The 27,967-nt window shown below is 40.1% G+C and overlaps 2 protein-coding genes across 2 annotated transcripts; one reads left to right on the forward strand and one right to left on the reverse strand.

The window, feature by feature from the left end:
- Positions 1-733: 733 nt before the first annotated feature.
- CHMP2B (charged multivesicular body protein 2B) lies at positions 734-11,682 on the forward strand. Its single transcript, XM_014891070.2, has 6 exons — positions 734-887; positions 3,709-3,800; positions 6,699-6,893; positions 9,212-9,314; positions 10,275-10,381; positions 10,499-11,682. The coding sequence occupies exons 1-6, from the start codon at positions 854-856 to the stop codon at positions 10,610-10,612; spliced, it is 645 nt and encodes a 214-aa protein (XP_014746556.1). The 5' UTR covers positions 734-853; the 3' UTR covers positions 10,613-11,682.
- A 2,078-nt stretch (positions 11,683-13,760) lies between these two features.
- On the reverse strand, positions 13,761-26,957 carry POU1F1 (POU class 1 homeobox 1). The gene is made up of 6 exons (XM_014891067.2): positions 26,816-26,957; positions 24,052-24,201; positions 21,364-21,609; positions 19,123-19,287; positions 18,471-18,531; positions 13,761-16,082 (listed from the first exon to the last, which is right to left on the reverse strand). Exons 1-6 carry the CDS (start codon positions 26,955-26,957, stop codon positions 15,869-15,871), a joined length of 978 nt encoding a protein of 325 aa, XP_014746553.1. The 3' UTR covers positions 13,761-15,868.
- Between the last annotated feature and the right edge of the window lie 1,010 nt (positions 26,958-27,967).

Here is a 27,967-nt window from a genome sequence, read left to right on the forward strand (position 1 = left end):
CCTTTTTCCATATTCTTGTGCACAGCGGTGCTTGTGACCCTGAGACAAAAGCATATCCAAGAAAACTAATGTGTAATCAGCTCTCAGACTCAGCAATGGCTTGGGGTGAGGACCCAGAGCCGGGATGCTCCTGAACAAAAAATCCCAAACCCCACGGTTCACCAGCAGCGACCCCACTGCCTAATCGTGCGTTTGTGTGTTTAATTGTGTGTTTAATTGTGACCTGTGCCCAAATCCCTCCAGATGCCCACACACCAGGTTTCCTTATAGAGGCTCGCTGAATTCCCACCGTATCTGTTCACATGCGATCTGGATTACAGACAGTGAAAAATTACTTAAAGGGACACATGAAAAACAGTGAAAAGCTGCTATTTCCAACGAGACCCGTGCTTTCAGAAAACCAAGCGGCGCACCCCAGGAGCACCACGCTGCCGAATTAACTTTTGATACGTTTTCATTTTAATCTTTAATAATTACAGGTACAAGAAGAGAACTCAAAGCGGGGGAGGGAGCGGGGAGCCGGGACATCACCGCCCGTCCCGGCTGCGGGCTCGCCCCTACACTGCCGGGCCGCTCCCGCAGCGCCTCTGCTGCGGCTCGGGGTGGCCGAAGGCAACCGGACAGACACAAAAAAAACCCCTCTCAGGAGAAGCCGGCCCCGCTGCCCCATCGCAGCCCGGGCCGGCCCCGCAGGGTGGGCGGGCACAGCGCGGAGCCCCGGCCCGGCCCCCGCCCGCCCCTCAGCGCCGGGAGGCGGAGCCGGGCTGGCGATCGCGGCCCGGCCGCTTCCTGGTCACCGGAGCAGGAGGCGACAGGAGCCCGCCGAGGCGGCTGCGGGGGTCCGGCTGCCGCCATGGCCTCGCTCTTTAAGAAGAAGACCGTGGACGGTGAGTGAGTGCCCGGGGAGGCCCCGCCGCCCCCAGCCCTCGCACGGCCCCGGGTACGGGGCTGGTCCCGGCGGGGCTCCGGGGCAGCGGGAGCCCGGCGAGGGTCGCGGCCTCGGGCCCCACGTCCCGGCGGAGCGGGAGCTCGCAGGGCGAGAGGAGCGGGAGAGGAGCGGGAGGCCCCGGCCCGCTCGCCCTGACTCACCGGCCGCGCTCGGGGAGAGTCCCCGGGCCGCGCCGGCCCTGGCACAGCGGGGCGGGGGATTCCCGACTCACCGGGAGCGGTGGGGCTGTGGGCGAGGGAGGAGGAAGAGGAGGAGGAGGCGGAGGAGGAGCAGCATCTGTCGCTGGCAGCGAGGGAAACAAAACAGGCCCGCCAGGAGTTGCCGGGGCCCAGGGGGAGCCGGGACCGAGCGGTGCCGCTGTGCGGGAGCCACGTCCGGGCTGCGGGAGCCGCCCCCGCCCCGACCTGGGCTCCCCGCGGCTGTGCAAACAACTCGGTCTTGGTTCTTGGTAGCCAGCCTGGCACCAAAACGCGTAAACTTCAGCAGGAATGACGATCCTCAAAGTAAAGCCCCCAGAGATGCCTTGGGTGCCAGCAGGCCGCTGGGCGATGCTCAGCTCTCCACATTGCCGTGCCCCAGGGCTGGCGAGCCCCAGGTTCGGCTCTCTGGCGTGGTGAGTGCCCCGTGTCAAAGCTGGTGGGTCGGTGTTTGAAAAGGGCTCGCAAAAAGTGACGCTGCTCATCCACCAATTGTGTGTCACCGGAGGGGAACACGCACAGGCCCACCTGGCTCTTCCCATGGGAAGAAGGGATGTTGGCACGAAGCTTCCATGACAAAGGAAGGATTGCAGAAGCCAGGTCAAGCCCTGCTGGATGTCTCTTGTCCAGCCTGTTTTAAGGAATGCTTCCTCCTTGCCCTGGTGTGTGTGTGACGGCAGTGTGACACACAGGAGTGGCTACTGGCATGAGACTATCTCAGAATAACACGTCATACTCTGCCCTAGTAACTGGGAATTTTCCTTGGTTATCAGAGAGAAACAAGAACCAAGTTCCCATCTTGGCCTTCACTTGTAAAAACAAATGAAACTGTTTTTATAAACCTGTCTGTAACTGTAGATGGTTGTTTTCAGTTTATTGCTATCCTTAGTTTAAGCCACTGTGGGGGATCATAAACTACAGAAAATAAGCATCGTGCTTACTCTTATTGTCTCCTAAGTGCTGTTATTGTTTGCTGTCACCTTGAAGTTCCTACCTCTCAAACTTACTACACTAAGGATTTTTTTTAAATAGTGTAGTTAGAAAAGCCAGTCTTGTATGTAGCTATTAAGCTTTTTCTTTCAATTTCACCAAGTGCAGTTGTGCAAGTAATATACATTTATCTACCTTCACAATTACTTGCCTGTAGCATTTTCAGAATGATTTTCTCTCCTGTTTTTCCAGTATGAAGAATGCAGTTATATTCCATGCCGTCTTTCAATTCTTAGTTATTGTCCACTGTGCATCTCCCAAGGATGTTTTTTTTAGTACTCACAGCAGTAGTAGCATTGTAAAAACAGGGGTCATTTTCACACTGTTTGTTTTGGGGTTTTTTTAAAATATATATTTCTTTGCCCAAGCACTGAGCAAATCTTCAGCAAGGTTAGAAGAGGAAGTGTATATTCTGTCTTTAAAATGCCTCTAAAAGTTTGGGATTTTTTTTCTGATTCAAACCTATTAATGTTGAAACAATTTCAGCAAGGGATATTTTATAGTATTTCTAGCTTTGGGAATGAAGAATACGAATGCTTCTCGTTATTTGTAGAAGAATTGCCTCAAACCTTAAAAAAAAGAAAAGGGTGGCCTGTTATTCTAGAAATTTATCCTTCATGAGCTCTAAGGAAAGTTTATGTGACAGTCTGCTCCTATGCAGACATAGAATAGGAGTAGATGAGTCTCTCAAAGATAATAACTGCTTTCCTCTGTGGAAGTCAGAGGATGCTGAGTCACATGCAGATGTCCTGCTCTGCCTTTGCCCAGGTGAATCACCCAAGCACATGCTGTAAATCTTATCAAAAGGTAGTTGCAACTAGCATGGTTGATGCCTAGACTGTAAATAATACTTGCTTTAATAAGAGGATGTTACCAGTATGTAATTTTTAATAGTACAGTGCACAAAACTCTTGTGAAGGAGAAACCTTTAGGTTTCACCTAAAGACAGTGTTAAACTTAGCTCACTATGTCAGTTGTCAGACTGAAATTTGTTGTAAAGGCCTCCACTTTCCTACCTTACTGTTCTTAAGCATCTCCTGATTGAAAAGTTTCAAACACTTTTGCTTTATAGACTGACTTGAAGAAAGGCTACACAGCAGAATAAGGACAGAGAAGAGCAGGATCCAGGACTCCCAACACCTGGGATTATTTTCACTGTTTTATGGAGCTGGGAACTCCTTACCTGCTCTGAGATCTCATAAATCAAGGCTCCTTCAGCTGCCCTACCTGTTGCAGTTAGGCCTGGCCATGATATTGCTGAGTTAGTGCTGGACTTGCAGGAAAATATGTGTACAGATGTCTTACTGTGAGGATTAAGGTTCTTGCTATGGTTGTGGTGCAGAGTAACATCCCAGGTAAAACAGCTTTTTTTTTTAACAGGACACAGCCCATACTGCTGACACAATGATGTTGTACACAAACTGCATTTTGCTAATATTTTCTGTATCTGAAATGCTGGTACTTCACTCTGAACAAAGGGAGGTGTCAAACATGCTGCATGCTGTAGGGTGCTTAGCAGATGTCTATGGAGTATTGAAAAACTTTGCCCAGCTATCGATATTTTCTTTCCAGATATAATAAAGGAGCAAAATCGAGAGTTAAGAGGTACACAGAGGGCTATAAGCAGAGATAGAGCAGCACTTGAAAAACAGGAAAAACAACTGGTAAGTATGACAGGGAATTTTATTTTGCTCTTTAAAACACACACACACACACACACACACACACACACACACACACTAGAAACGTTGCAAGGTTTTAAAGATACAAATCCATAATAATTGAATACTAAATATACTAAAAACCGTTGTCTTCCCCTTTTCATTTCTCAGTTATTAAAATTGTGTTAGAAAATATTTACTGTCCAAAAGCGATTCTCAGCCTTTGACATAGGAAAATCCTGAAATAATGTGTTAAGATAAAATAACCACTTTGGGTTTTCCCTACAATTCCCAGCATTCTGTGTCCTTCAGAAGGTTTTTTTTTCTAAAAGGTTTGTAAATGAGTGGTCATGTGGTGGAAAAATTAAAAGAAGTGCTCTCACATGACCATGACTGTCCAGTGGGAGAGAGTACTTAAAAAAACACAGGATATCATGAGTACCCCATAGAGTTGTTATTTTCATTCAGATAGAACTTCCCTAAAATTAACTAATAATACTAGGACTGTTTGTCTAAATGAAGATGTATTCAGAACTTACTGTGTGTGAACTTTCAAGTACTCAGTGGCTGCATGCTGCACCTGTGTGGCACTGTAAGAGGAGAAATGGATGTGCCAGATGCTGGGGTTTGATGCATGAAGAATGCTCAGACTGTGGGAAAAGCTGTGCAAATCCAGCCCATTCCAGCAGTTATGGAGGTGGTGGTTTGTGGCACCAGGTTGCATGAATACCAAGAGCTGGGAATAATAAACAAAAAGATCAGAGAAAATGTTTCTGAAAGCCTTGGACATGTAAGATATAGTAGGTTGCTCATAAATAAGGCATTTTTCCAGTATGAAATATTCTAGATATTCCTTGATTTTAGTGAATATTCAGGCAGAAGTGCTGATTACTTACCACACTTTCTGAAATGTTGGATTTCTGAGAAAAAAAAAGGAGCAGTGAAATATGTCTTTGAAAAAGTTAAAATTTGCTGTTGGAATGAAAGAAGCAATGGACAATAAATATTAATTTTCAGTGTCAGATCAGGTGAAGAAGGATCAGGGGCTTATCAGTCAATCTCAAAACATTTCATTATGTGCTTTCTCTAGAAAGACCTTTTTTTCCCTCCTTCATTTTAAGGTACTACTCCGAGAAAACCCAGTTATGCAGTTATATTAATTCTATGGATAAAAATACCTTAATGTATGCAGACAGTTCTGTTTCAGTTCAGTAACCTGATATAACTATGTGAATTTAGATTTTTTTTTTTTCCCCAGAAGAACATAACTGGCTTCAATAAGCTTGTCCCAGACCTCCCAAAAGCAGATAATGTACCCCAAATTTACCCAAATTCTTTTAAATTAAGAATAAAACCATCGGTATATAGGGTTTGATTTCTGCAGTGGATTATCTGCAGTGATTTAGCAATGGTTTGTATTTAGCTTTGAAAAAAAATCAGGTTATAAATGCTATGTAGGTCTTTCAACTTACTGAGAAAATGCCTATTTTCAAATGTTTGCTGTTAAGACAATGGGGTGTAGACTAATCCCTCCAACCTTCACAATACTTTAGATACCAAAAAAAAAAAAAAGAAATAATATTCTGGTGATCTTATAGGAGTTTTTGTGGCTTCTGTGAGCTACTTTCAAAGAGCACAGCTTTACTTCTATTTCAGGCCTCTAACACTGGAACAGTCTCCTGCTGTTTCGTTGCCACTCTGTACCTTCCTGGATTAAAAATAGTATATATGACATACCCTTTAGAAATTATGAATCTGCAGAGGAGATTTTGTGCCAGAGCCATCTCTGTAATAAACTTAACTATGAACTTTTGTGGTAGTCAGGGTAATGCAGTGGACCATTTTACACCTGCCTTTAAAGGTGACTGTTCTGCATGTCGTGGTGACTAGAATTTATCTCTTCATAGCTTCTTACGAGTGCAGTTTCTAGATTACCAGTGTACATAAAGTGAAGCAACTGCATACCTGTAGCAGGCATATTCTCCTGAAAAATCCAGGAGAAAGCTGGTCTTTAAAAGCTGTTTTTACTTAATGGTAAAAATCAAAATGGACAAATAGACCTCTACAGAAAACTCAGCCACTGGGGCAAGACCTCCTTAAAAAGGCTGTAAAGGAAAAAGTAAAGTTTACATTACCAAGTCACAAATCAGATGGCACACTTTGAAGAATCTCAGCTGACAAGATTATTTGTGCCAGGCTTTTTCCTAGTACCTCTGGGCTAAACAGATTGTTATTTCTCTTTGAATTGACAGATTGGGGTTTGGTTTTTTAATAAGACAGAAGTGTCTTTCTTTCTTACAGCATAAGCACATGTTGAATTATGCTATTTTTATTATGATTTAAATCCAGCTAAATTATAATGGTGAAGAGCCTGTAATTATTGGTCATCTAACTTTATCTACATCTTCCCCAAAAAGGCTGTGAGGTTCTCTTGAAGCTGGAAAAATGTTGAAAAGAACTCTCCATTTCTTACATGAATGATGTTTGTTTGCAGGAGATTAGAGTCATGGCACCAGTAGTTGATATCACAGTTCCTTCACTTTTTGTGGCTTTTTTTGAAGTGTGGCTGCTTATCCAGATACAGAATTGAATGTGGACTTAGAAGTGAATGTGACATCATGCAAAATCTTTGTGGGAACTGTGTGCTACCACACTATAATTCAGTTTTATTGAGTTTTTCCCTTATGGTCAAATCATACCAGCATGACATTGATCCTGCTAAACAGCCTTGTTAAAAAAAAAAACACAAAAAACCCACAGAACTATTTATGTAACTTTAAATGTCTTAAAAGATTCAAGAGAACAGCTAACTTTTGAATTTAATTAGTAGTGGTAAGGCTTAATTATAGTCTTTGTGCGAATGGAAATTTGTGGAATTGATCTCACACCTTTTTTTCACAGGAACTGGAAATCAAGAAAATGGCTAAGACTGGAAACAAAGAGGCCTGCAAAGTGCTGGCAAAGCAGCTGGTCCAGCTGAGGAAGCAGAAGAATCGAACCTATGCTGTGAGCTCCAAAGTCACTTCCATGTCCACCCAAACCAAGGTCATGAACTCTCAGATGAAGATGGCAGGAGCTATGTCAGCTACAGCAAAAGTAAGGCACTACAAGATATTCTTTTATATTCGAACACAGCATAGAGTTGCAATAACAGTGTTATTTTGGGTAATTGCAGGGCTAAAACTCACTGCACAGGGGTGGTGAGGATACAGTAGGGAAACATAATTTGAGTTTATATTATTACATTTTTGTTTGGTCAATCTATCCACATAGCACCTACATACTTTCTTGGGATAGACATCTGCCAAATGTTTACATGATAAACTAGTGCCAGTGAATGAAGTCTTTTAGTACATAAACCCCAAACCCCGCTGCTACAGTGCCTTGCCTGTATTTATTGTCACAAGCAGTTTTTACTGGCAAAAAGTAGGGCATGATTCGTCTGGAAATCAAGGCAGTGTGTCACAATAGCTTTATGGCTTTTGAAAAATCTAGGTTATTGCTTTGGATTTAGAGTTCCTAAAAAAAATCTAATCTGGAGTTCGCTGTCATTCTCTCTGTGCTCTCTCAGGAAAGAATATTGCATTAAGTTTTCTCCCAAATCTCATCTCATAAGAGAGTGAAAAATCTCAGTTTTCCGAGTTAGGTGTGAACTTTCCCGTATTTCCCTGAATTGATAAAGAGGGATTTGGCTTTTGGCATGGAGGACTGTTCAGCTTGAGGTGCAAGAAGCAGAATTAGTATGCATCACTGTAGACCAAGCTGGGCTTTGATCCCAGTCCAAGTTAAATCCAGTTAAATACAACAATGCAACTGGGTGCAGAAGGGAATTACCACAAAGGCTTGGTGGTCAGGTGCCTTTTAGACACAGCACGAGGGCAGATTGCAGCCAGCCAGTGATACAGAGCTATGGCTCTGCAGCAAATTTACAAACTGGACTTGTCTGACTGATCAGGTACAGCACCTTACTCAATATTCTGAGCACAGGTGAACAAGTTGGTCTTGCTTTGTAATTATTGCATGGGTGTCTTGTTTTTATCTATGATAGATCTTGGATTATATTTCTCAAAACCAAAGTGTCACTGGAGTAGTTATAAGGATTAGGTCAGTAGGAAAAAAAATCCAAAAATATTTTTTAAAAAATTAGCCAGCATTCAGAAAAATTATGTTTTTTGAAACACAGCAAGTACTTGTTTGTATAGTTTGCCTAACATTATTGGAGAGAAAGGTCTTCAATTTTTTTGATCACTTTGAAAGTGACTATTTTGCCTTATCAACACGGGAAGCTTAAAGAATTGTTAATCTCATAAAACCATGAATGAAAGATGTGTGGGATCAGTTGCCTTAACAAGCAAGGCAAATATATAAATGCAAAGCTTTCAAAGTACTTTCAGTATACTTCTTAGCATATATGTTGCTAATTTTGAACATAGTAAAGTCCAGATATGTTACCTGTTTATTTAATCGTGCATCTGACCCTTATTTTCTGAAGATGCATAAATTCACTCTCAGTGCAGATACTTTTGATGTCCATTTTTACCAACACTTTCCAAGTCCAGAAGAACTTCTTAAATTCAAGTAATGTCACTATGAGCACAGTCTTTGAAATTCAAGTAACATTAGTATCGTAATGCATTATCACTTTGAACAAACTCAGACATGAAGGCAGAAGACCTTCTATAAAGCCTGTAGTGTCTTGATACCATCTTTTTTAATTAACCAAGTCTTTTATCTTCTCAAAGATGGTTAAATTTTACATTTGAATTGCTCATGTATATATTTAGATTCTGATATCCCACAGTAATTTGCTTTTTAGGAAAGAGGGAAGTACCCCATAGCAGTGCCCACAAAGGCAGTGCTGCACACCTGTAATAAGATGGGTGAAGTTTATTTCACTGTCACAGCAAGATCTCCACACTACACACAGGTGCACCCTAAACAAGTACTTCCTCAACACTTAAGTATTTTCTTTCCAGAGAAAAGTAATTTTTCCATTAAATTGTAACATCAAGAAACAATTTAAGGCCTGTCCTCCAGTGGTGGGTCAAATAAATGGTCCTTTCTGGATAAGAACCTGCAGCCATTTACTTCTTTAATGTGTGTAGCCTTCAAGTTAGGAAATGTTCTCCATTCTTTTAATTCAGATCAGTCAGATTTTTCCTAATACAATGCCAGGGGAGGGTCATGGTGCAAGAAAGATGCACACATTTAAAAGTCTCTCTATTAGGACACCAGATAGCAATATTTCTTTCAAAGTGCAGGCTGTGCTACTGATCTGTCACTTATGTACTGTTCTCGTGGGATGTAAAGAGACAAGGAAAGTGAAATTTGGATTAAAGCATTTTTCTTAATGAATGCACTGATATTTACTAATGTCTCATTGTATGATTTAAGAGTTTTTTCCATATTAATAGACAATGCAAGCAGTTAATAAGAAAATGGATCCGCAAAAGACACTACAAACTATGCAGAATTTCCAGAAGGAAAACATGAAGATGGAAATGACTGAAGAAATGAGTAAGTTATGCACTGCAGGAGACAGCTGGCTGCTCTTAGCAGGGGAGAACTAGTCTAAAATCACTGATGTTTGAAGTTTATTTCTATAGTTAATGAGACTGACAGCAAAAATGTAGAGCAAACAAAACAATGTATGTCTGAGCAGGAAAGCTGAGCCTTAGACTTCTTAGAACCTCTAGGTATTAAATCTAGAATCCATTCCTTCCCATCTTCTGCAAAACAATCATCATATTTTCAGAAGGAACATTCTGGGGGGGAAGAGGGTTTGAGACCCATTCAAGGCCTTGGTGGCATAACTGGTAGGGGGACTTGAAAAATTGCCTTAATTTAGATACTGATAATCTCAGCTTTCTGCACATGGGGGTATGATACAGTTCTGTCTCCTTTTTCTTAAATTAAGCCACAAACAACTTTTTGGGGAGGCAGTAAGTTTCTTGCCTCTGAGTACATGTTCACTGTCAGCTAATTCCTGGTGTTGCTCACAGTTTTCTCCCCATCCCAATTTCCTGCCCTTTGCTGGTCGTATTAAGTAGCATGGACTCAAACCAGTGCTGTTGACCAAGGTGGGAACACCTCAATTTCACACAAGTTATCTGAGTAGTTAACAACTTTGCAAGGTATTTGGAGGAAGAAGAGAGGAAGGGGATTTTTATGAAACTATAGGTGTTTTGTAGAAATGGTAAAATCTAATGTGGGGGACGATACAGCAGCAGAACTCTTTTGGTGGAAATAAATATTTTTATAAGAACAGCCATGCCTTGCCCTTATGTTGCCTGGCTGTGCTCACAGGCTTTGCAAGGCAGAGTAAGAAATCTTCTCCAACACCCAGGTACCCTCTGCTGAAATATTACACCATGGCATTGCTGCTGCGTTCTGGGAGTGTAGAAAGAGGGTACTAGGTCATATTAGTCACCTTTTTGCTTAATGCAGTCTGGATTTTTTTTTTTTCTTTCTTCTAAGTTAATGATACTCTGGATGATATTTTTGATGCTTCTGATGAAGAGGAAGAAAGCCAGGATATTGTTAATCAAGTGCTTGATGAGATCGGGATCGAAATCTCTGGCAAGGTACGGTATGGCTGGTTTTGCACAGTTCATTGGGTGTTTAAAAAAGTGTTTATTCTTAAAGTTAGCTTGTCATAACCTGCATTGTTCTGACTGAAGGAAACTTGTGTCTCCTTCCAGATGGCCAAAGCTCCCTCAGCTGCCAGAGGTTTGCCATCTGCATCAGCAGCGAGCGCTGCCACCATATCGGATGAGGAGATCGAGCGCCAGCTGAAAGCCTTGGGCGTGGATTAACTGGTCCAGTTCAGAGTCTGCCTGCTGGGTGCTCAGCTCTAGACACATGTACAAAAGTGCAAATACTCTTTCAATGCAACTGATTTCTAGGAAAACCCTGAAGTCTCAGAAATGACACCTTGAAGATCATTTGCAGAGAAAAGTACATGTTTTTTTCATCCATTGCCATGGAGTCTTTTTGACTCTGGACCAACAAGGGGTACAGTTCTAACAATAAATTCAGTAATACCTGATCCAGATCTGTCCTTTGGATTTAGAGTTCCATCTCAGTTCCTAATCTGTCTCTAGAACTGGCTATTCTGTGGCTGATTGTGCCACTTCCTAGGACAGCACCTATGAAATATTTATCATTTTTATAAAACTATCATTATAGAAACATCCTTAGTCTGTCATCTCTTAGCACAAACAAAACTTCACCCTGGCTCTTAGTTGGAAACTATTTTTTCCATGAGAAATAGCTTTGAAAGTCTAGCTAATTTAGGCAGAAAGAAAAAGCATTTTATATATTTCTTTGAAATTCCTTTTGAGCTGATGAAATAATAGCTTGTTATTCTTCTTACCGGAAGGGAAGGATACACTCCTTGTGCATTTAATTTTTCTGGAAGAGGACTTACATTTGTTAGTGAACTTTGTTGCATGAAAGGCACTGATTGAACTCTATTGTACTGTAACTTAGCTGGTTTCAACAGAATTGCTGTGCCTTTATGTATATAAATCTTGTACCTTTGTGATTTTCTTTCAGAATGAGTCTTTGAAAGGTGAGTAAACTCAATTATTAAGATGGTTTCACAAAATGTTTGGTGAGACCTCTCTGTACACTTGATGGGACTCAGTGCTGGAGAGATGCACGCATTCAGAAATGCAAAAAGGACATTTGCCTGAAGCAACATTTGTATATATTTTACAGTATTTCTTAATGGAAGATAACTGTGCATAATTGTATTGTTTGCTAAGATGCAACTGATCACATTGATAAGCTAAATCTAAATATTAGTTTTGAGAACAATTTTGGATCATGAATGATAACTACTTGTCTAAACACTATAATAAAAGCGTTCTGGTTCTGTGAAGGTTTTTCTATGGTCCCTGAACTGCAACAACACAATTCTAGCTTTAAGTGGAATATGCATTGTGCTGAGGAATAAGAACTATTGATACTTGAAAAAGACAAAATGAGAATGCAGTTCCCAGTTATTACTTCCTTGATGGTGTGGTATTCCTCAGCTCTGACTCTGCTGGAGATATTTACCCCTCAGTGTTGATTTAGTGTTGCTGCTCATTGAACAGAAACAACAATCGTCTTGGCTTGAAAAAGAAAAACGCAAAATACCTCCCAAAACTAAAACCAGGAAAACAGGGGGGGAACAAACCTCATAAAGAGTCTTTGCTGCTAGGCAAAGTGTAGCAGGAAACCTCAGTGAATCTACTGTTGTTGCGCCATCTACTGTTTAGGACTGAAGTCAGCAAAGAGAATTCATGGGAGAGCCTTCCTCAGGTTTTAGGCCTAGAATTGCAGGTGTTCTTTCTCTTTCAAAGAAATGGTGGACAAATTGAATCTGTCAGGTAGTGGGTAGGAATGTGTAAGTTAATATATTGCATATATCCAATATGGGGTGATTTTTTTTTTACAAGTTATTTTGTAAAAATCTAATAAAAGGCTTTTTATTCCACAATGACTGTGTTCTCTGTAGGGTAAGTCCACATCTGTCTCTTACTGGGCTTTCTTTGTGAGCTCTGATAAATATTCCTTTGACTTGAGCTGTAAAACACTACAATATTTATTGTAGTTGCTTGTGTGGCTTTGGCTCAATATTCAGTAAAGCTTGCGTTCCCTTGTCTGGAACCTCATGCCCAAGTACTGCTCTGTGGTATTGAAAGAGAAATAATAATGTGAACATGGATAAAATGTTAGTGGTTGATTGTAGTTTGGTTGAACACCAAGGCTTGTGTCCTTTCTGAATGAGGTATGCAGTTGATGCTTTTAATAACTGTCAAAATTGGGCATAATTCCATAACGAGTTCCTTCCTCTGGATCTTTAAGGAACAGGAAGAAAGGTATTGCTTTTTTGGTGTCGTTAGGACTGCTGAACTAGGGCTGGTGTCAGTATCAATCCCATTCTTTGTTACAAGTTACCTTTTCAATCCTGCAGCTCTGACCTGTGTAAAAATCTCTGTAGCTGAGTGAGAAGTCTTACAGGTTTGCAGGCTTGTTACGTGTCTGCAGTTATGGTCAGTATGTTGGATCAGTCTAAAAAAAATTGCACCCCCTACATAGATACAAATTCCTTTTAAATCAGGTTGAGTGAAACCTAAGGAAGCCACTCAAACCTTACCCTCCTTTATCCTTGCTAACACCTAAATGGGAACTGGATCTGAGGCTCCATCTGGGAGCAATGATGAGCCTAAAAGTGCCTCTACCCAGAGTCCTACTCCTCAAGTGCCCAGAAACAATTCCCAGGGGAACAATGCAAACACAATGAATGTAAATGATGCTTCCTCCCCTAATACTCTTCAAATTCCTATTTTAAAGTACATCCAGAGCCGTTTGCAAGCTGTACACACACCAGCTTTAAGTGGCTTTCTCATCTGAGAACTCGTTCATACAAAGGAACTTCTGGCATCCACTTGGTTTTTTCCACAAGCATGTTAAAAACCACCACTTTTTGTTTGTTTAAGCTTCTTTCCATCTTCCCGTATTTACTCCTAGTTCTTATATTCTATATTCTTCTCTCCATCAGCCTTTTAATACAGTTCATAAATGAGCAGAATCTATAACATTCAATGCACACACTTTTAAGTCTAGCAGAGTAAGTTGAAGTTATTTTCCTTACCTTTGATCAGCAGCTTGGCCTGTGCTTGGTGGGTTGTGTCCCTCACATGAGGGCACAGCACATCACAGTTCTTCAGAGACAGCTGAATCTCACATTTATACCTTCTGATAACACCTTGGTTTTTGCCCTCTAGTGTGGTTTTAACACCCTGCCTAAAGTTACCATGGGAAAAGGAGAGCAAGAAAAAAATCCCACCAATATCTCACAGAAAAACAGAACAACCCAGCTTGGCTGAGTGCCCAACTAAACTCCTGCAGATTTATAGAGCTACTCCTTGGAAATACTGCCTTATATGCAGGTTGTTTCTCCACCCCCAATCAAGAGTAATTGATAGTAATTAAGTTGTTCCTAGAGAGAAAAAAAGGAAAAGACACTTTCTGTAAGTAATGGCTCCAGCTGCAACAGCTGAAATTGATTTCATCCACCTTTTCTTTAAATAATTCTAATTTGTAGTTCTGTGGTAGCAAGTAGGTGTATTTAAATGGTGGCTGCTTCCTCCAGTTGGCCTTTTGTCATTCCTTTGCAAGACAATTTTGTTATGTGTCACCTTTCATTTTATTTTACACTGTTGCTGCAATAAGCTTTCACTTGTGAGACTTTGAGGGGCAAGAGATCACATTACAGTGAGGCTGCTCTGGAACAAACTTAAAGCATTCTAAAATACACTTCAGCATGACACACAGCTAAAAAGAGCAAAGTCCTATCAAAACAGAACTACAAACCATTGCCTGCAGTGCCAAATGTATAGGAATACTTTATTGGATGAGGAGGTTGGAAAGTACAGGCTGATAGCATTTCTAGGAAGCCTTTTATAATTAAGAAAATAATTTAGACTATAAATAAAGTTTATATATATATATATATCAGATAGTAATTTCAACATACATAACATTTGACCCCATCACATGAAAGGTACAGCAATGCATGCCACCACCTTTGATGAGTGCTCATCCTCTCAGCTGAACTTTTTTTGTGAAGTTCATGATAGCCTGTGGTGGATAAAAGTATGCACCTTGGTCCCTGCCATAGTGGGTGAGCTATGCTAGTGATGAGAGCAGCCTGAAGGGAGTACATAGCTACAGTTTCTCCTCTTTGAGTTATTACATTGAACTTTTCTTCTCAGTTAAGGGCTTAGGGTGTTGCATTCATCCATAAAAATGTATTTTTTAAAAAATCCAAGAGCCTGATTTCCATTGCTGAATATGCTTATAGTCACTGTAATAAGTATCAGAGATAATTTAATGTACACTAGAGAGTGAGCACTTAACCTGTACATGCTGCTCCTAAGTGGTCTTGAACATTAAACTCCTTTGGCTTTCTGTAGATCTATTATATAGACATTTTCTAAATCATCAGGTTTGTTTTATGGAAAAATAAAATGTATCTGGCCAGCACTACTTGCGTGTACTCACTTAATTTCAGTCCTGGGAAAACAGTCAAAATACTTATATGGAAATGGGCTAATTCCCATAACAATGAGCAGGGCTGATGAGATGGCTGGATAATCTATCCCTGGTGAGTACTACAGTCATTAACTCCGTTTTCTCAGTGCCTGCCTAATAGGTGGAGCTCTGGCACTGGTATTTTTTTCCCCTCGATTATCTCTAAGCTAGAGGCTGACAAATAAGGGATTATTTTCAATTAGTGGAGTGTAATAGAGGAGGAATGTGCAGTGCAATAAATTCTTTTGTATACTTTTTAGCTTAACACACCATCTCTGCTGTGTGTCCACACATGGTTTTAATCAGAAGGACAACACAGAGAAAGACCAATGTAATAAAACCCTTGATAATATTTTTTCTTCCCCTCAGGCCACAAAGTCTTAAGGTCAGATAAACTGTATTCTTGTTTTTATAGCTAAGCCTACCCAAACCAAACTTTGAGGCACATAACAAATTAGCAAGAATTACCTTTGATAACAAGAATTATCAAGCCACTTCTACTTGACAGCAGTTCAAGGCAGTCAAATGCTGGGCTGAGACAGAGGATCCAGTAGGAGCAGTGTGATACCTCTTAATTAATGCCTTAATTAATGACAGCTAAATCCTTCCCATGCTACAGCTGCTGACACCGAGCCTTGCAACCTTTCAGAACATGCAACACATGTACATTTAGTCATTAACTTGTACTACAAAAGCAAAAAAGGCACAGCACAGGAAAGCTTTTTGGGAAGCCTTCCTAGTTTGAACAATGTGTGATGGGTTCCTTGCAGAGACCTCCAACTCTTTAAACATACTGCAGGATTTAGTTTCCAGCCTTTTACATTAAAACTGGGTCTTGCACAAACACTACATCTGCAGCTGGTAGCTTGTAGGAGGAACGAGTGGTTACTGATTTTTCTCTTTTTTTTTTTTTTTTAACAACACAGTATTTACAATACTTACAAAAAGCCAAACACAAATCCACATCTGTACATGGAAAAGCTTCACCGGCATTCATGGTGCTCCTTGATAATAGAACTGAAGGCATTCTGGTGTAAACTGGTCTTCACTCTTTTTTCCCTTTGTCTTCTGTTGCAAAACCAAACTCTCACGACTTCTTTCTCAAGATTGAGCCCCTCAGCCATCCTCATAATTTCCTGAGAAGACGGCTTACTTTGTTCCCCAAAGTGCCTCTCTAGTGCTTCTTTGGCAGCGATGCTGGATACAGGGGTAAAATTTCACCTTTAAAAACTTTTCTGTACATTCAGGCTTTCACCACTAGTTCAAGAGAAAGATCAAATAACAGCACTGAAGGCAGTGACTTGGCTTGTTTCATCTTTCTCTATGTAAAGGAAACCCAAAGCACTAAAAATACTCCCTTAGTTCTCTGCTGACATGAGCAGAGAGACATCATACAGAATTTTGGCACGGGGTGACTAAAAGGCAAAAATAGCATCAAGTTAAGTGCAATTTCAGTGTTAATTATAAAATATTTGTGCTTCTTTATATTACCTAGGAGACACAGCTACTAAGTAGTTATGACAGGGGTCACAGGAATTGGAACAAGCCTGACCACCCTTCTGCCCCAGCAAGTGCACATCAGTGGTGTTACCTGGTTGTATCAAATCATTTGGGTTTACAGAGAGGAAGAGCTCCATCACTTCGATTTGGGAAACTCTGTGTGTTTTACATCTCACTAATTATAGACAGCATTAGAGTATTCCTAGAAATCACAGAGATTATGGCCAGCTGTTTTAGCCATCATCACATTTGCCAAAAGTCTGCCCTCATCTGTTCCTCAGAGTCAGCAGCGACCAAAGTTGAGTGGTTCATTAAACAGAATAATTTAATACTGTTATTTTTTTCTTATTTTCAGATAGAATTTGCTTCCAATTTCTGTTACATATTCTAAAAAACACATCTGTGACATGCTTGTGTGCCACTGGGAGGCATCCAGAAGTTTCAGCAGGAGCTGTAATTTCTTTGAACACGAGAGGGCACTTCGTGCATTATTCTGGAAGCGAGGTGCAGGTATTTGCTACAGAAATGCAGTATCTGCTCTCTAGTTATTTCATCTGTTGGTCTTTCATTTACAGGGAAGTTTTTCAATATTTACTAATGTTTAACAAAACTGGCTCATTAATAGCATGGTGTTTTGCACATGCAGAATTGTAGTAACATCATTACTTTTCGACTAATGACTTCTTAGGTTTTGAGCAAAGTATGAAATATAATACTTTCCACAAATTCAAATTTAGAAGTTGCTGCTGTGGTCTAACTTAATTTAGTTCATAAGACTTGCCTTATACCATTAGTTTGTCTTCAAATATTTGTTAAGAACGACTGAGAGTAAGGCTACAGAGTCCAGATAAAGCCCATCTCCCTGATTAGTTTCAGGTCTTTAAACTGAGGTGCTGTATGCCTACAAAGGAATAATTAATATTTTCTTACTACCCAGGATTTTGTCCTGAACTTCTCTTCAATTATCCGTGCTCTTGACAACCTGCCCTGTTTGTTAATCTCAGTGCAGTGGGGTTAGATGTAAAAATGCTTAATATAAGGATTGATTTTATCAATAGGTGTTAAAAACCAAAGCCCACAATTTTGGAGGAAAATCTAGTGGGTTCCTCCGGCCAGGGGCACAGAGATGCTCTCAGCTCACAGCTCTCCTGCAGGCCATGCTCCATGAAATGGGGAAGGTCTTGGCACCTCCATTTGGGTCATCACATTTGACCTGTAGAGAAGCTGGGAGGAGAAAGTGGCCTCTCAAGACTAAAGCTTCATCTCTTGTGAGGTGCTGAGTTGAGCTACAAAGCATTTTCCATCTCAAATTCACTCCTAATTGAGAAGCATCCCTATAGAGGAAGCTTTAATTAGAATCTGGGATATCTAAAGGAGAAGGAAATACTCCACACTCTCATTTTGCCTTTTTGGTATTTTTTTTAATAGTATGTTTTGCCAGCCTACTCAACTTTCATGTGGAGCTGAGACTCAAGAGGTGGTAGATGTTGGCCACCAGAGCTGTAAGAAACAAGAAAAGGAAGTTTCCAGAACAACTTGGGTTTCTTCCCTTTAATTTATTAAAGTGTTTCTTTGAAACTTCAAAGAATTCTGTAACAGGGACGCAACAGGACATGCAAAAGCTTTCTCTCAAACGTCCCAGACCTCAGTTCTCTAACAAATTTATATGGGTTTTTTATTGCATCAAAATTTATATGTTTATTTATTACTCCAAAATAATGCAATTTATTTTGGTATAATGTAGAATCTCCCCAAATGAAGATAAAGGTGCTCTGATACCTTGCTCACTATACAGATCGAATAAATTATGACTGAATTAGAATAAAAATATGTTTCACATATGAAATTGTGTGATTGAAAAAAAGTCTTCAATTGGGAAAAATAGTATCTTTGGAATGAATTGGGGGTCTGGAGGGTAATGCTAGTTTTTTTCACTAGAATGTTTCCAAATATTGATACTATTAGAAGCACAAGGTGTAGATATTCATTAATAGGAAATATTGAAACACTTCAATTTTGACAGAAGAAAAAGAAGCATTTTAGCTAAAATTGTTTCTAACCTGTAATGACCTAAATATTTATTACCTTATGGTGGTTCTGCGCTTCCTCTTCCGTTCATTCGCTCCAACTTTTTCATTGTACAAAGCTGTATTAAAAAAAGAAGAAACCAAACAACAAAAGCTGGCAGTTACATTGCACGGGGACTGGAAAACAAGAACAATCATTTCCAGCAAAATAGCCACTGTCTTTGAAGGAAGAAGAAAGCACAAGAGAAAGTGCTGCTGAATAAGAGGAGCATCACACACAGGATCTTTCCATTGTTAGGATGGTTGGTCATTGTTTTACCTCCAACTCTAAGTGGCTATAGGCAGGAATGGTTAGGAGCAAAAGTCCTTTGCTAGTGAAAAATCCCTGTACACTGCTAATTTGGCTGTCCTGCAGATCCTACTCTGGCTCTCTACAGGACTGGAACTGGTTTGCTGGGATGGGACTGGAAGAAATTTCTTCCAGCATGCCGAGAGAGGTTTCTGCTGTTTTGTACACTCCATGCATTTCAGTTTTGTCCTCCATGCTCATTCAAAAAAAAAGATAACTATACTTTAATACAAGCACACCTCAGCATTTAAAGCTGGTAAAACAGTCTTTGCTCTGCAGAAGACATATAATAGCCCTAAAATATTTATATGGGATTCTGCTTGAAATGCAAATAAGTATTTAGAGGATTTCAGTTCTCTACCTCCCACTTGTTCTGCTTCCTCCAGCCACTTGGACAGGATGGATTTCAGTTTGCACGCGTTCTTGAAGCTCAGCTGCAAGTTCTCAAAGCGGCAAATCGTCGTCTGGCTGAACTCAGAGCCGTGCACAGCAGCCAGCGCTTCTCCAACGTTGGTTTGTGTGTAACCTGCCAAAAACAAAGAGGAAAAAGCAAATTTGAAGCTTTCCAGGAGGGTTATTTCCCTTGAGATGCACAGCCCTTGACTGCTGGCTCTGGTGGACAGTGTGTGCTGCAGTGCCTTCAGGCTGAGCTCACCCAGAGCTGTGTTCAGTCTCCTGGTGGTTTCTGTGGAGTGTGACATTGATTTAGTCGAGTTTCACTCCAGGACTGGGGATTTGAGAAGGATCCAAACACCTCCTGTCTTTCTGTAGAGGTGCAAGAGCAATAAGATAATCCCCAGAGGCACTGCTGGTCTCCTTTTTTTTGTTTCAACAACTAAAGCTGAAGTCATCAGAGAAATGCAGTTTCCATGCAGACTTTGTGGATCTGCTGTGGCTGGGGGACTGGATCATCATCCTCCTTTTCTGCTATGCTGTGTTCTGTTCCAGAACAAGGCAGGATCTCTTTAGGCACTCAGTGTCCCATGAGGCGCCTTTTAACCTCCTGTCTGACTGCACTAACCCTGTGTCTCTCAGGCCCACAACTCTGTTTGGTCTTGTAGAGCTCAAACTCAGATTACTTTTTCCTGTGCATATTGCATTTCTCCCCTTCTACAGGCCCCATGTCATTTGCTTGCACCGAAGGAAGTTTTGTTTCCCTCAAAAATTCAGGATGAGGATGCAGTGGCCTGGCAAATGCTTTCCATCACTGTGGTTGACATCAAACACAAGATATACAGGAAAATTAGCCAGTTTGCAAATATTTTTTAAGCACTTACTTCTTTTATTTCAATTCTGTCTGCATATGGAACATACTGGCTTTCGAGCTGTTGAGATAGTGCTCACCCCAAAAAACCTTATAATTTTTTTACTTTTATAAAATAAAAGGATTCCCTATAATTCTGATGCAATGTTATAAGTAAGAATGACAGGGCTCAGCTCATCTTTGTCCTCAGCAGTTATCTCACAGCCACAAAAATATTAATTGTTTCCCAACTGTATCATAGCAAAAAAAAAAAAAAAAAAAAAAAAAAAAAGGAAGAGAAACAGGAAGAGAAGCTTCCTATTAGTGTGAAGGATTTCCCATGGATGTCACTCAGTGTATACTGAAATGGCAACACACCATCAGATAAAACACTCCATTTGGAAGAGGATGGATATGAGAGGTTAGAGCATGTCCTGCCCTAAGCTGCAGATAATTTGGGGCTGCGCAAAATATTGCACCTGGCACTGAATGTAATTTCTTGGACAGCAAAACTTTTCTCTGCATTTAACACAAATAATTTAAGGGCAGGAAAATTTAAAGTCTCTTTCTGCAAACTAAAAGCTGAAGTTCATTAATTCCATGCAAGTCTTCTAAGACTGGAGAAAGTTTTGCAGGGCAAGGCAGGGTTAGAGTTATGATCAGACAACGGCAGAGGCCAGACCAGAAAACACTCAGAAATTGCTGGAACCCAGAAGCCTGGGAGTTTTGAGCTTTCTGTGCTTTCTGGCACTGACCCCCAGGAGAACACTGCTTCTGACCTGAGGCCTTGGAGAAGGCTCCCAAATTTGAGTGATGGAGTTAGTCACGGGTGTGTGGTTAATATAGGAGTGTGTAATTTCACATGGTGAAGGGTTTTGAATTTGGGGTTTTTAGAATATAGTAATAGGTATGGAACAAGATGGAGGTTCTTGGGAGTTGTCTCTTTCTGTCTTCTTCCTTCTTCGTGCTTTCAGGTAGTAGTTTCTGGTTGGACAGTCAGTGCTGCACTGCGGGTCACAGGAGTTTGGTTATTGGGTGAAAAATATAAATAATATAGGTGTTATTTCTCTATTGGACTGTTTAGCTTTAAAAGACCTTGTAACCAGCTAAATTCACCTCCATTTTGCTCACTTTTAACTATAAGGTAGAAGTGTTGCAGAGCTCTCTGTACTTTAGATAAAATTTAATAAACAACCAAGCCCAAACACGAGAAATTCGTGTTTTTTAATCCTGACTCTAAATGAAGACAGAAAATGAAGACAGGCCACTAATTAAATGGTGCACCTAAGCCATTACAGGAAATAACTGAGCTTTCACTGGAATCTCTCAGCCTTGTGTTGGTGGACATAAAACACATACCCAGCTTGATTCTCCGCAGCTTGAACTCGTTGGCGAATTTCTCCAGCTCCCTGATTTCAGGGGAGTCCATGTCCACGGGCTCCTCCACGGACTTGCTCTTCCTGCGGAATTCCTGCTTGAAGTCGGTGGCAGCGGGATCGTCCGTGAGGAGGGGCTGGGGCACGGCGGTGAAGCCATGGCCCAGGGCACAGGAGCTGGCACTCAGAGCGTGCTCCGGGAATTTGTACAGGCACGGGGTCAGACCACCTGGCCAAAGACAAAGATCATTGCAGAGATTCTCTGCTGCTACACTGGGAGAAAAATAACCTCCCCTGGCCACCTCATCATCCATATCTGCAATATTAATTGTGTCATATACACAAGAGAATCCAGGAGTCAGGGTTTCCTAGGATGTATTTTTGCTTTTTTTTTGTCCCAGCACATGGAATCCTATCAACAGCCCCTTTCACAGCCATCCTATTACTCAGCAAACTGTGAAACACTGAAATAAGAGGCAAATGGCCTAAACTTACACAAATAAAAATCCATGCTCTAAATTGGAATTAAGTGGCACAGCAAGACTGATGGATCTGTGTCATTTTGAGTCGCTTAAAATTTGCCAGTCTCTATTTTCTGGTATTTCTATAATAAATATTATTATAAATTAAATACTAACATATTAAAATGAATTGTAAAATAAATAAGTAAATATTATTATAAATAAATATTCTGTTATTTATATAATAAATAATATTCCCATGTAGATGCCATTTGATGCTTAGACTAGATACTATCTTGGCTTAGCTGTAGCATAAAATTTCTTTGAGGAAAGTACACAAGTAAGAGCTCAAAGAAAAAAAAAAACAAGCTAGAACTCATTCAGAATGATCCTTCGAAAAAGAAATTGCTCAAGGACAAAGGAGAACTATCCTTCACTACCTTTTGTTCACAAAGGTCAGACTTACCAAGGAGATTCAGTTAGGAGTAAAGGCTGGGGTTTTTTCCTAGGTATTGTAGGTAGAGCTAAAATGTCTCTGACCTGACGGAGGCATGGGAGGAATTATTGGAAAAATATTAACAGTCCTCAATGTATCTGGAGCACCCAGCAAATTCCAGGTTCTCAGGTCATCCTTCCCCATTTTCTAAATTACACAGAACTGTAGAAGACCTCAGAAGTTCATCAACCTCCCACTGCTTCCTCCATTTATTAGGGTTAGGTTTTTCTTCACTGCCTCAATTACTCCCATCAATGTTGGAGGTTCTAACCCCATAGAATTATTTTATACACCTCACACAGGATAACCACCAAAAACAAATTCTCAAAAAACAATGAAAAATACTTTAAAAGAGGGGAACTTGCTTTGCAAGGTGCTGACACCATTTACCACGTTGGGGTGGGGCATGCTGCATGTCTGTAAGATGCGAGTCTGGGAGAGGCTTGCTGAGAGCATCTCTGGAGTTGCAGGCTTGATGCCTAAGAAAACAAAGTAATTTCTTACTTTAGAAGATGAAAATAAGAGAAGAAAGGAGAAGAATAAAAATGTATTTCTTTTGGAATTAAAGAAAATTAATTTCTGAGCGATATAATTTATTATTACTTATTAACTTTCTCCAGGGACCTGGACAATGCCAGGAACGTTTGCAAAAGACACAGAAATGCACGATGAAATAGGAGCATTTGGAAATTTGCACACCAGGAAGGAATTCTACACTCTGTCCCTTTGCAGATATATTAGTCTATGCTGATTTACTCTAGTATCCCCTTAATTCTTAAATGAAATAAAATTCTGCGTTTGATTTTGGATTATTTCCAAGTCTTAGTTATTTCCTGGAAGTTATGTTGATTTGGTTCATGTTATTATCTCACTGAGTGTTACTTAAACTTGCACAGAATAAAAGTGCCTCACTCTTACTGAGCTTGGGACAGGGAAGAATAAGCAGGATGCTATCATGCATTCCTGAGTGCAAAAATCCATGATCACATGGCTGATCTGCCTGCTGAATTCAGCTATCCCTTTATTATGCCATTATTTTATTTTACAGCTTCAGCCAGGGGTTCATCAGCCCAGGTACCAGGAATACCCAGGTGTATTGGGTATGTCACTCCTGGGCCCTCAAAAAGTGATAATCACCAGGAGAAGTGGCCAGAGCTGAGCAAAAGAGCAGGACTTTCCCAGCCTTGCAGGGAGACATAAGATACAGAGTGATTTCACCAGAGATGCAGAGGTTTGGGAAACTCTGGCTAAAATCTACACGCTGTCAGCTCACCCAGCTGAGGTGTTGGACTTTAAAACAGATCTCAGAGAGAGATCAACAAGTTGTAGTGGAAGTTGAAAAACATAGTAAACAAGTCTTAAAAAGATAAGTTTCAGTAAGGGTTAAAAACATAGCTTTAGGTACTAGTGTAAAAACCAAGTTTTTGTGAAGGTTTTAAAAACATAGTTTTAGACATAATAAAAAGATAGTAAAAATATCGTTTACATTTTTTAGATAAAACAGATAGACCATATGTGTAGTTTATACATAAACTTTTGTGCTAAGAAACTAAAACTTTAAGTTAAGAAGAAGCGATTCAGATTTGTGTTCTTCCTAACGCCTTAACCCAAATCCCTTCTTCTTTAAACGATTGTCTTGGACTGGCCCCTCTAAAGGAAACCTGGCTAAAATCCCCATGCTCAGAGCTCACCCAGCTGAGGGTTGGCCTCTTACCTGCCATGACCCCGTAGGTGGAAGGTTGATTCCCATAGTGACAGGAGGGCACAGAGTAGTGCAGACCTGGCCAAGGTGTCCCAGTGTTGATGTGGCAAAGCCAAGGCATGAACACACACGAGTTGGAAGGAAAAGAGAAAACAGATGGGACTCGTAAGAATTCGGGATTCAGGACACAGCCCTTAATTTTGAGCGCCTTCTGTGCAGCTGTGGCTTCTTCTGTGAGCATTTAACACAGGGTCACAGCCATCAGGTTAGCAGGGACCTGTCAGGGATAACAACTGCCACTAGAAATAGTGGGACATCCTCTGAGGCAGCACTAGGAATTGTCCTGCTGTCTCTTAATGAGTTGCTTTTTGTATAATCTCTGGGCATAACCCAGTTTACACAACCTGCTGAGCAGGGGAAGAATTGCACTCCTAAGGAGGAGGAGATTTTGTTCTTCTCCTCACACAACTTCCACACTCTGATCCATTCCATCTCACACAAAAACTAATTCCATGGTCTCAGGAAATTGCCTTCACTGTCGAGCAAACCCTGCAGTGAATGAAGGCCTGGGTTTCCAAAGGCAGTAGTTTGGGACATTTGCTTTGATGTGCGCAAAAATCACAATTTCTTGAGTGCCAAGCAACAAAAAGCATTTTAGAGTGCTTTGGCAAGGTGGTACAGAAACAAAATGGTAAATTCTGGATTCTTCTAAAAAGTCAAGCCTAAATAAACATTTTCCACCACCAGCAAACACACTGTTAATTTATCTCTAGTGTTTTCACAGAGGTATTTTGGATCTGTGCTCAGTAATAGGCAGTGCCTGAAGAATGAGACCATTTCTTGCTGAATGCAGTATAGAGATACGGCTGTTTCTCATATATAAGTAGAAATAAAATTGCATATACTGCCCCCTCTAACAACTGCAATAAAACAGAATATTAAAAATTAATGTTCATGAACATTCAGATATGCAAAACCACATTTTAAAGAAAGCATTCTTGTTGTTCAAAACAGTCTATTTAATTAGGGATTAGAATCTTTAGGTTTTACAACAGTTGTCATAACAGTAAAGTGTTCTGTTTAAACAGACTTATACAGGTATAAAATCTCCTAAAACAAAAATGCTTTTACAAATGTAGAAGCAATGAAAATAAAGATTGTATAAAGATTAATAACTGTAATGCATATAGAGCAATTCAACTTTTCTGTTAAGATCTTATTTTTCCACTATTTCATAATCCACATACTATAACTTTTGTGCATGAAAATACAAATTTTGACTTGGTAATAATGATTTAAAATTAAATAGTGAGGATGATGCAATTTAAATTAAATAATAGCAGTTCAACTGTTGAGGATACTGCAGAACATCAGCTGAATGACATGGCATAGTATTTGAACAGAAGTATTTTCACCTTGTGATAAAGAATTGTTACATCCATTCTTAAAACTTTTGACATTTAAAGAAAGCTGTTATTCAAAATTCTTTCACCATTATATTGTACATAAATTCTCCTCACATGTGCTCAAGAGAGTGGCACTTTTTATGACAATTCCTTAATCCATGTATGAAATTTGTAAATCTCGACTCACTATAGTTACCACCCTCTGCCTCTGCTTTCCCAGGGTGGTTTTTTCACAAGATCATCTTCTGGATGTGATCCTGCAATCAAAATTTCCACTGACTGCAGTGGCATTTGTCCTTGGGTGGCAAATACAAAATACCAAAACTTAAACCTGTAGCAGGTGAGCAGAAGTTTTGGGCCAACCCTCATCGTGTCCTTTCCATTACAAGTCAGAGGAATCTAGAAAATATTGCAGTGATACAGATAAATAAATTTGACCTCATACAAAATTAAAATTCTCCTATTCCCTGCCACTATTGCTAACTCACAGCTGTATTAGGATATTTTGAGCCTCTTACTTAATGTATAAGATGATCCTGTTTTCTATTACCAATAATCAGTTTTCACTACTTACATGCTTTTTCTTTTCATTAAAATGCTTTATTACCAATGCTTTTCAGGAAAAATCTGGTCTCTTGTTAAGACTCCAAATAAAAATATAATGTTAATGCAATTTCAAATAAATAAACTATTTTTCTATTCCTGAAGGCTTTCTCAATTCCTGTATTCCAGAATCCCAACTCCTTAATATTAACACTGAAAAAAACCTCTCTTTGGCTCAGATAAACAGTGATTAAATAGTCCTAGTATTTAAATGCATCTAATTGGATTATGTAGACAAACATACAAGATTCAGAAATATTGACAAGGTTTCTAGTACCCATTTTGAACATCCCACTTAAACTTTAGTCTTGATGCAGTTTGCAATATGCCTTGCAAAGTAATGTTTTTCCTTCTTTAAAATTCCCCCAAGGTATACTTACACCTGAGGTCTTTAAATATAATTCCTATTTAAGGTAATTTATAATATTTTAAATTATGGTTGCATAATAAACAACCTTTCAACTAATTTACGTGGCAGTTGGCATTGAAGACTGTCATTATACCAACAGTGTTTGAATCTAAGTTGGCAACATATTTCAGTCTAATCTTGTAACAAACTTAGAGAAAACTACATATTTAGCTAAAACACAAACATTTGTGCTTTTCCTGATTCACTCATATGCAGAGTTTTGTGAAATTGTTTCTGCTTTGGCATAGTCCCAACCATACATAACACTGATACTGAACGCTTTAAATACTGAAAACGTGATGAACTCCTACATCACCCAAAAATTACAAATGAGAGCAATAGTATTTTCAAAAAGTACCTGTAGACACAACATTGGTGGCATGGTTGGAGACCTGCAGGCACTCTGCAGCGCTGTGATGCATTATCAGAGGCAGAGAGGGAGAAGAGTCAGAATTCAAGGGCACAAAGGTGTCTGAGGAAGCAAATGCTTGGCAGCTCATACCCTCCAAGAGAGCCGCCTGTCCCGTGTTCTGCCAGAGCAGATCCTCCAGGATTAATGGCACCTCAAACTCTCTTCCAGGATTTTACCTGGATATACACACAGAGGAGGGCTCTGGAGCACAGGGAGGTCGTGTGCAGGTATTTATACCACTAGGAAATCCCTTTATCCATTTTAATGTTCTTTTCCCAGCAATATTGCTACCCTGCTACAGAGCCTCCTTCCTTCCCACACAAACACAATGCATGTCCAATTAATGGGGCGGGGGAAGAAGAGGGAAACCAGAGACATGATTTGACAGATATTTTCAATTAGGTCTTTTGTGGAGGACAATGACCAGAAAAAAAAATAAAAGCATCGTCTCCAAAGTCAGTGGCAACAGACAAGTGAGTTTAATACTAAGTAAGTTTCCACAGTTAACACCTGCCTCCAAAATCTCATCCAGGCAATTGTCTGGAAGGCAACCTGTCTGAGAGCTCAAACAGGAGTCTGCAATAGTCAAGAACTTATAGCAAAATAATCTGAATTAACCTAATTCCCAGCAGTTGCACAGTGATCATTTGTCTTGGCCTGCACCAGTATAAATCAGAGATATGTAATACGAAGCAGCTGTAGCCAGAAGGAAGTTTTTGAACAGCTAGCTTTCCATAAGCATGATGGGCTAAATGTCTAGATAAACATTTATCTAAGATGAGCTCTTGACAGAGTCCATGGTATCCCTTAAAACTCATTCACAGTTCCTCCTATTAATTTATACTACTGCAGCATCTAAAGTCTTCTCCAGAAGATCCTAAGTAAAATCAGGATCCTTACTCAAAGAAAAGTGATTTTTTTGACATGAGACTGGAATAATTTTGGAGCATTAAAGAGCATACAGGTTACCCTAAAAATGATGAACATTTCTGCAGTACACCATAGCCACATACTCTATGTAGATGCAATAAAGGTAGGCTTGGTTTGGTTTTTGTTACCAGAGATGTTTGGTCATATTTTATGTGAAGATGACAATAT

Source organism: Sturnus vulgaris, chromosome 2 (genome assembly GCF_052056855.1).
Source record: "Sturnus vulgaris isolate bStuVul1 chromosome 2, bStuVul1.hap1, whole genome shotgun sequence".
Taxonomy (NCBI): domain Eukaryota; kingdom Metazoa; phylum Chordata; class Aves; order Passeriformes; family Sturnidae; genus Sturnus; species Sturnus vulgaris.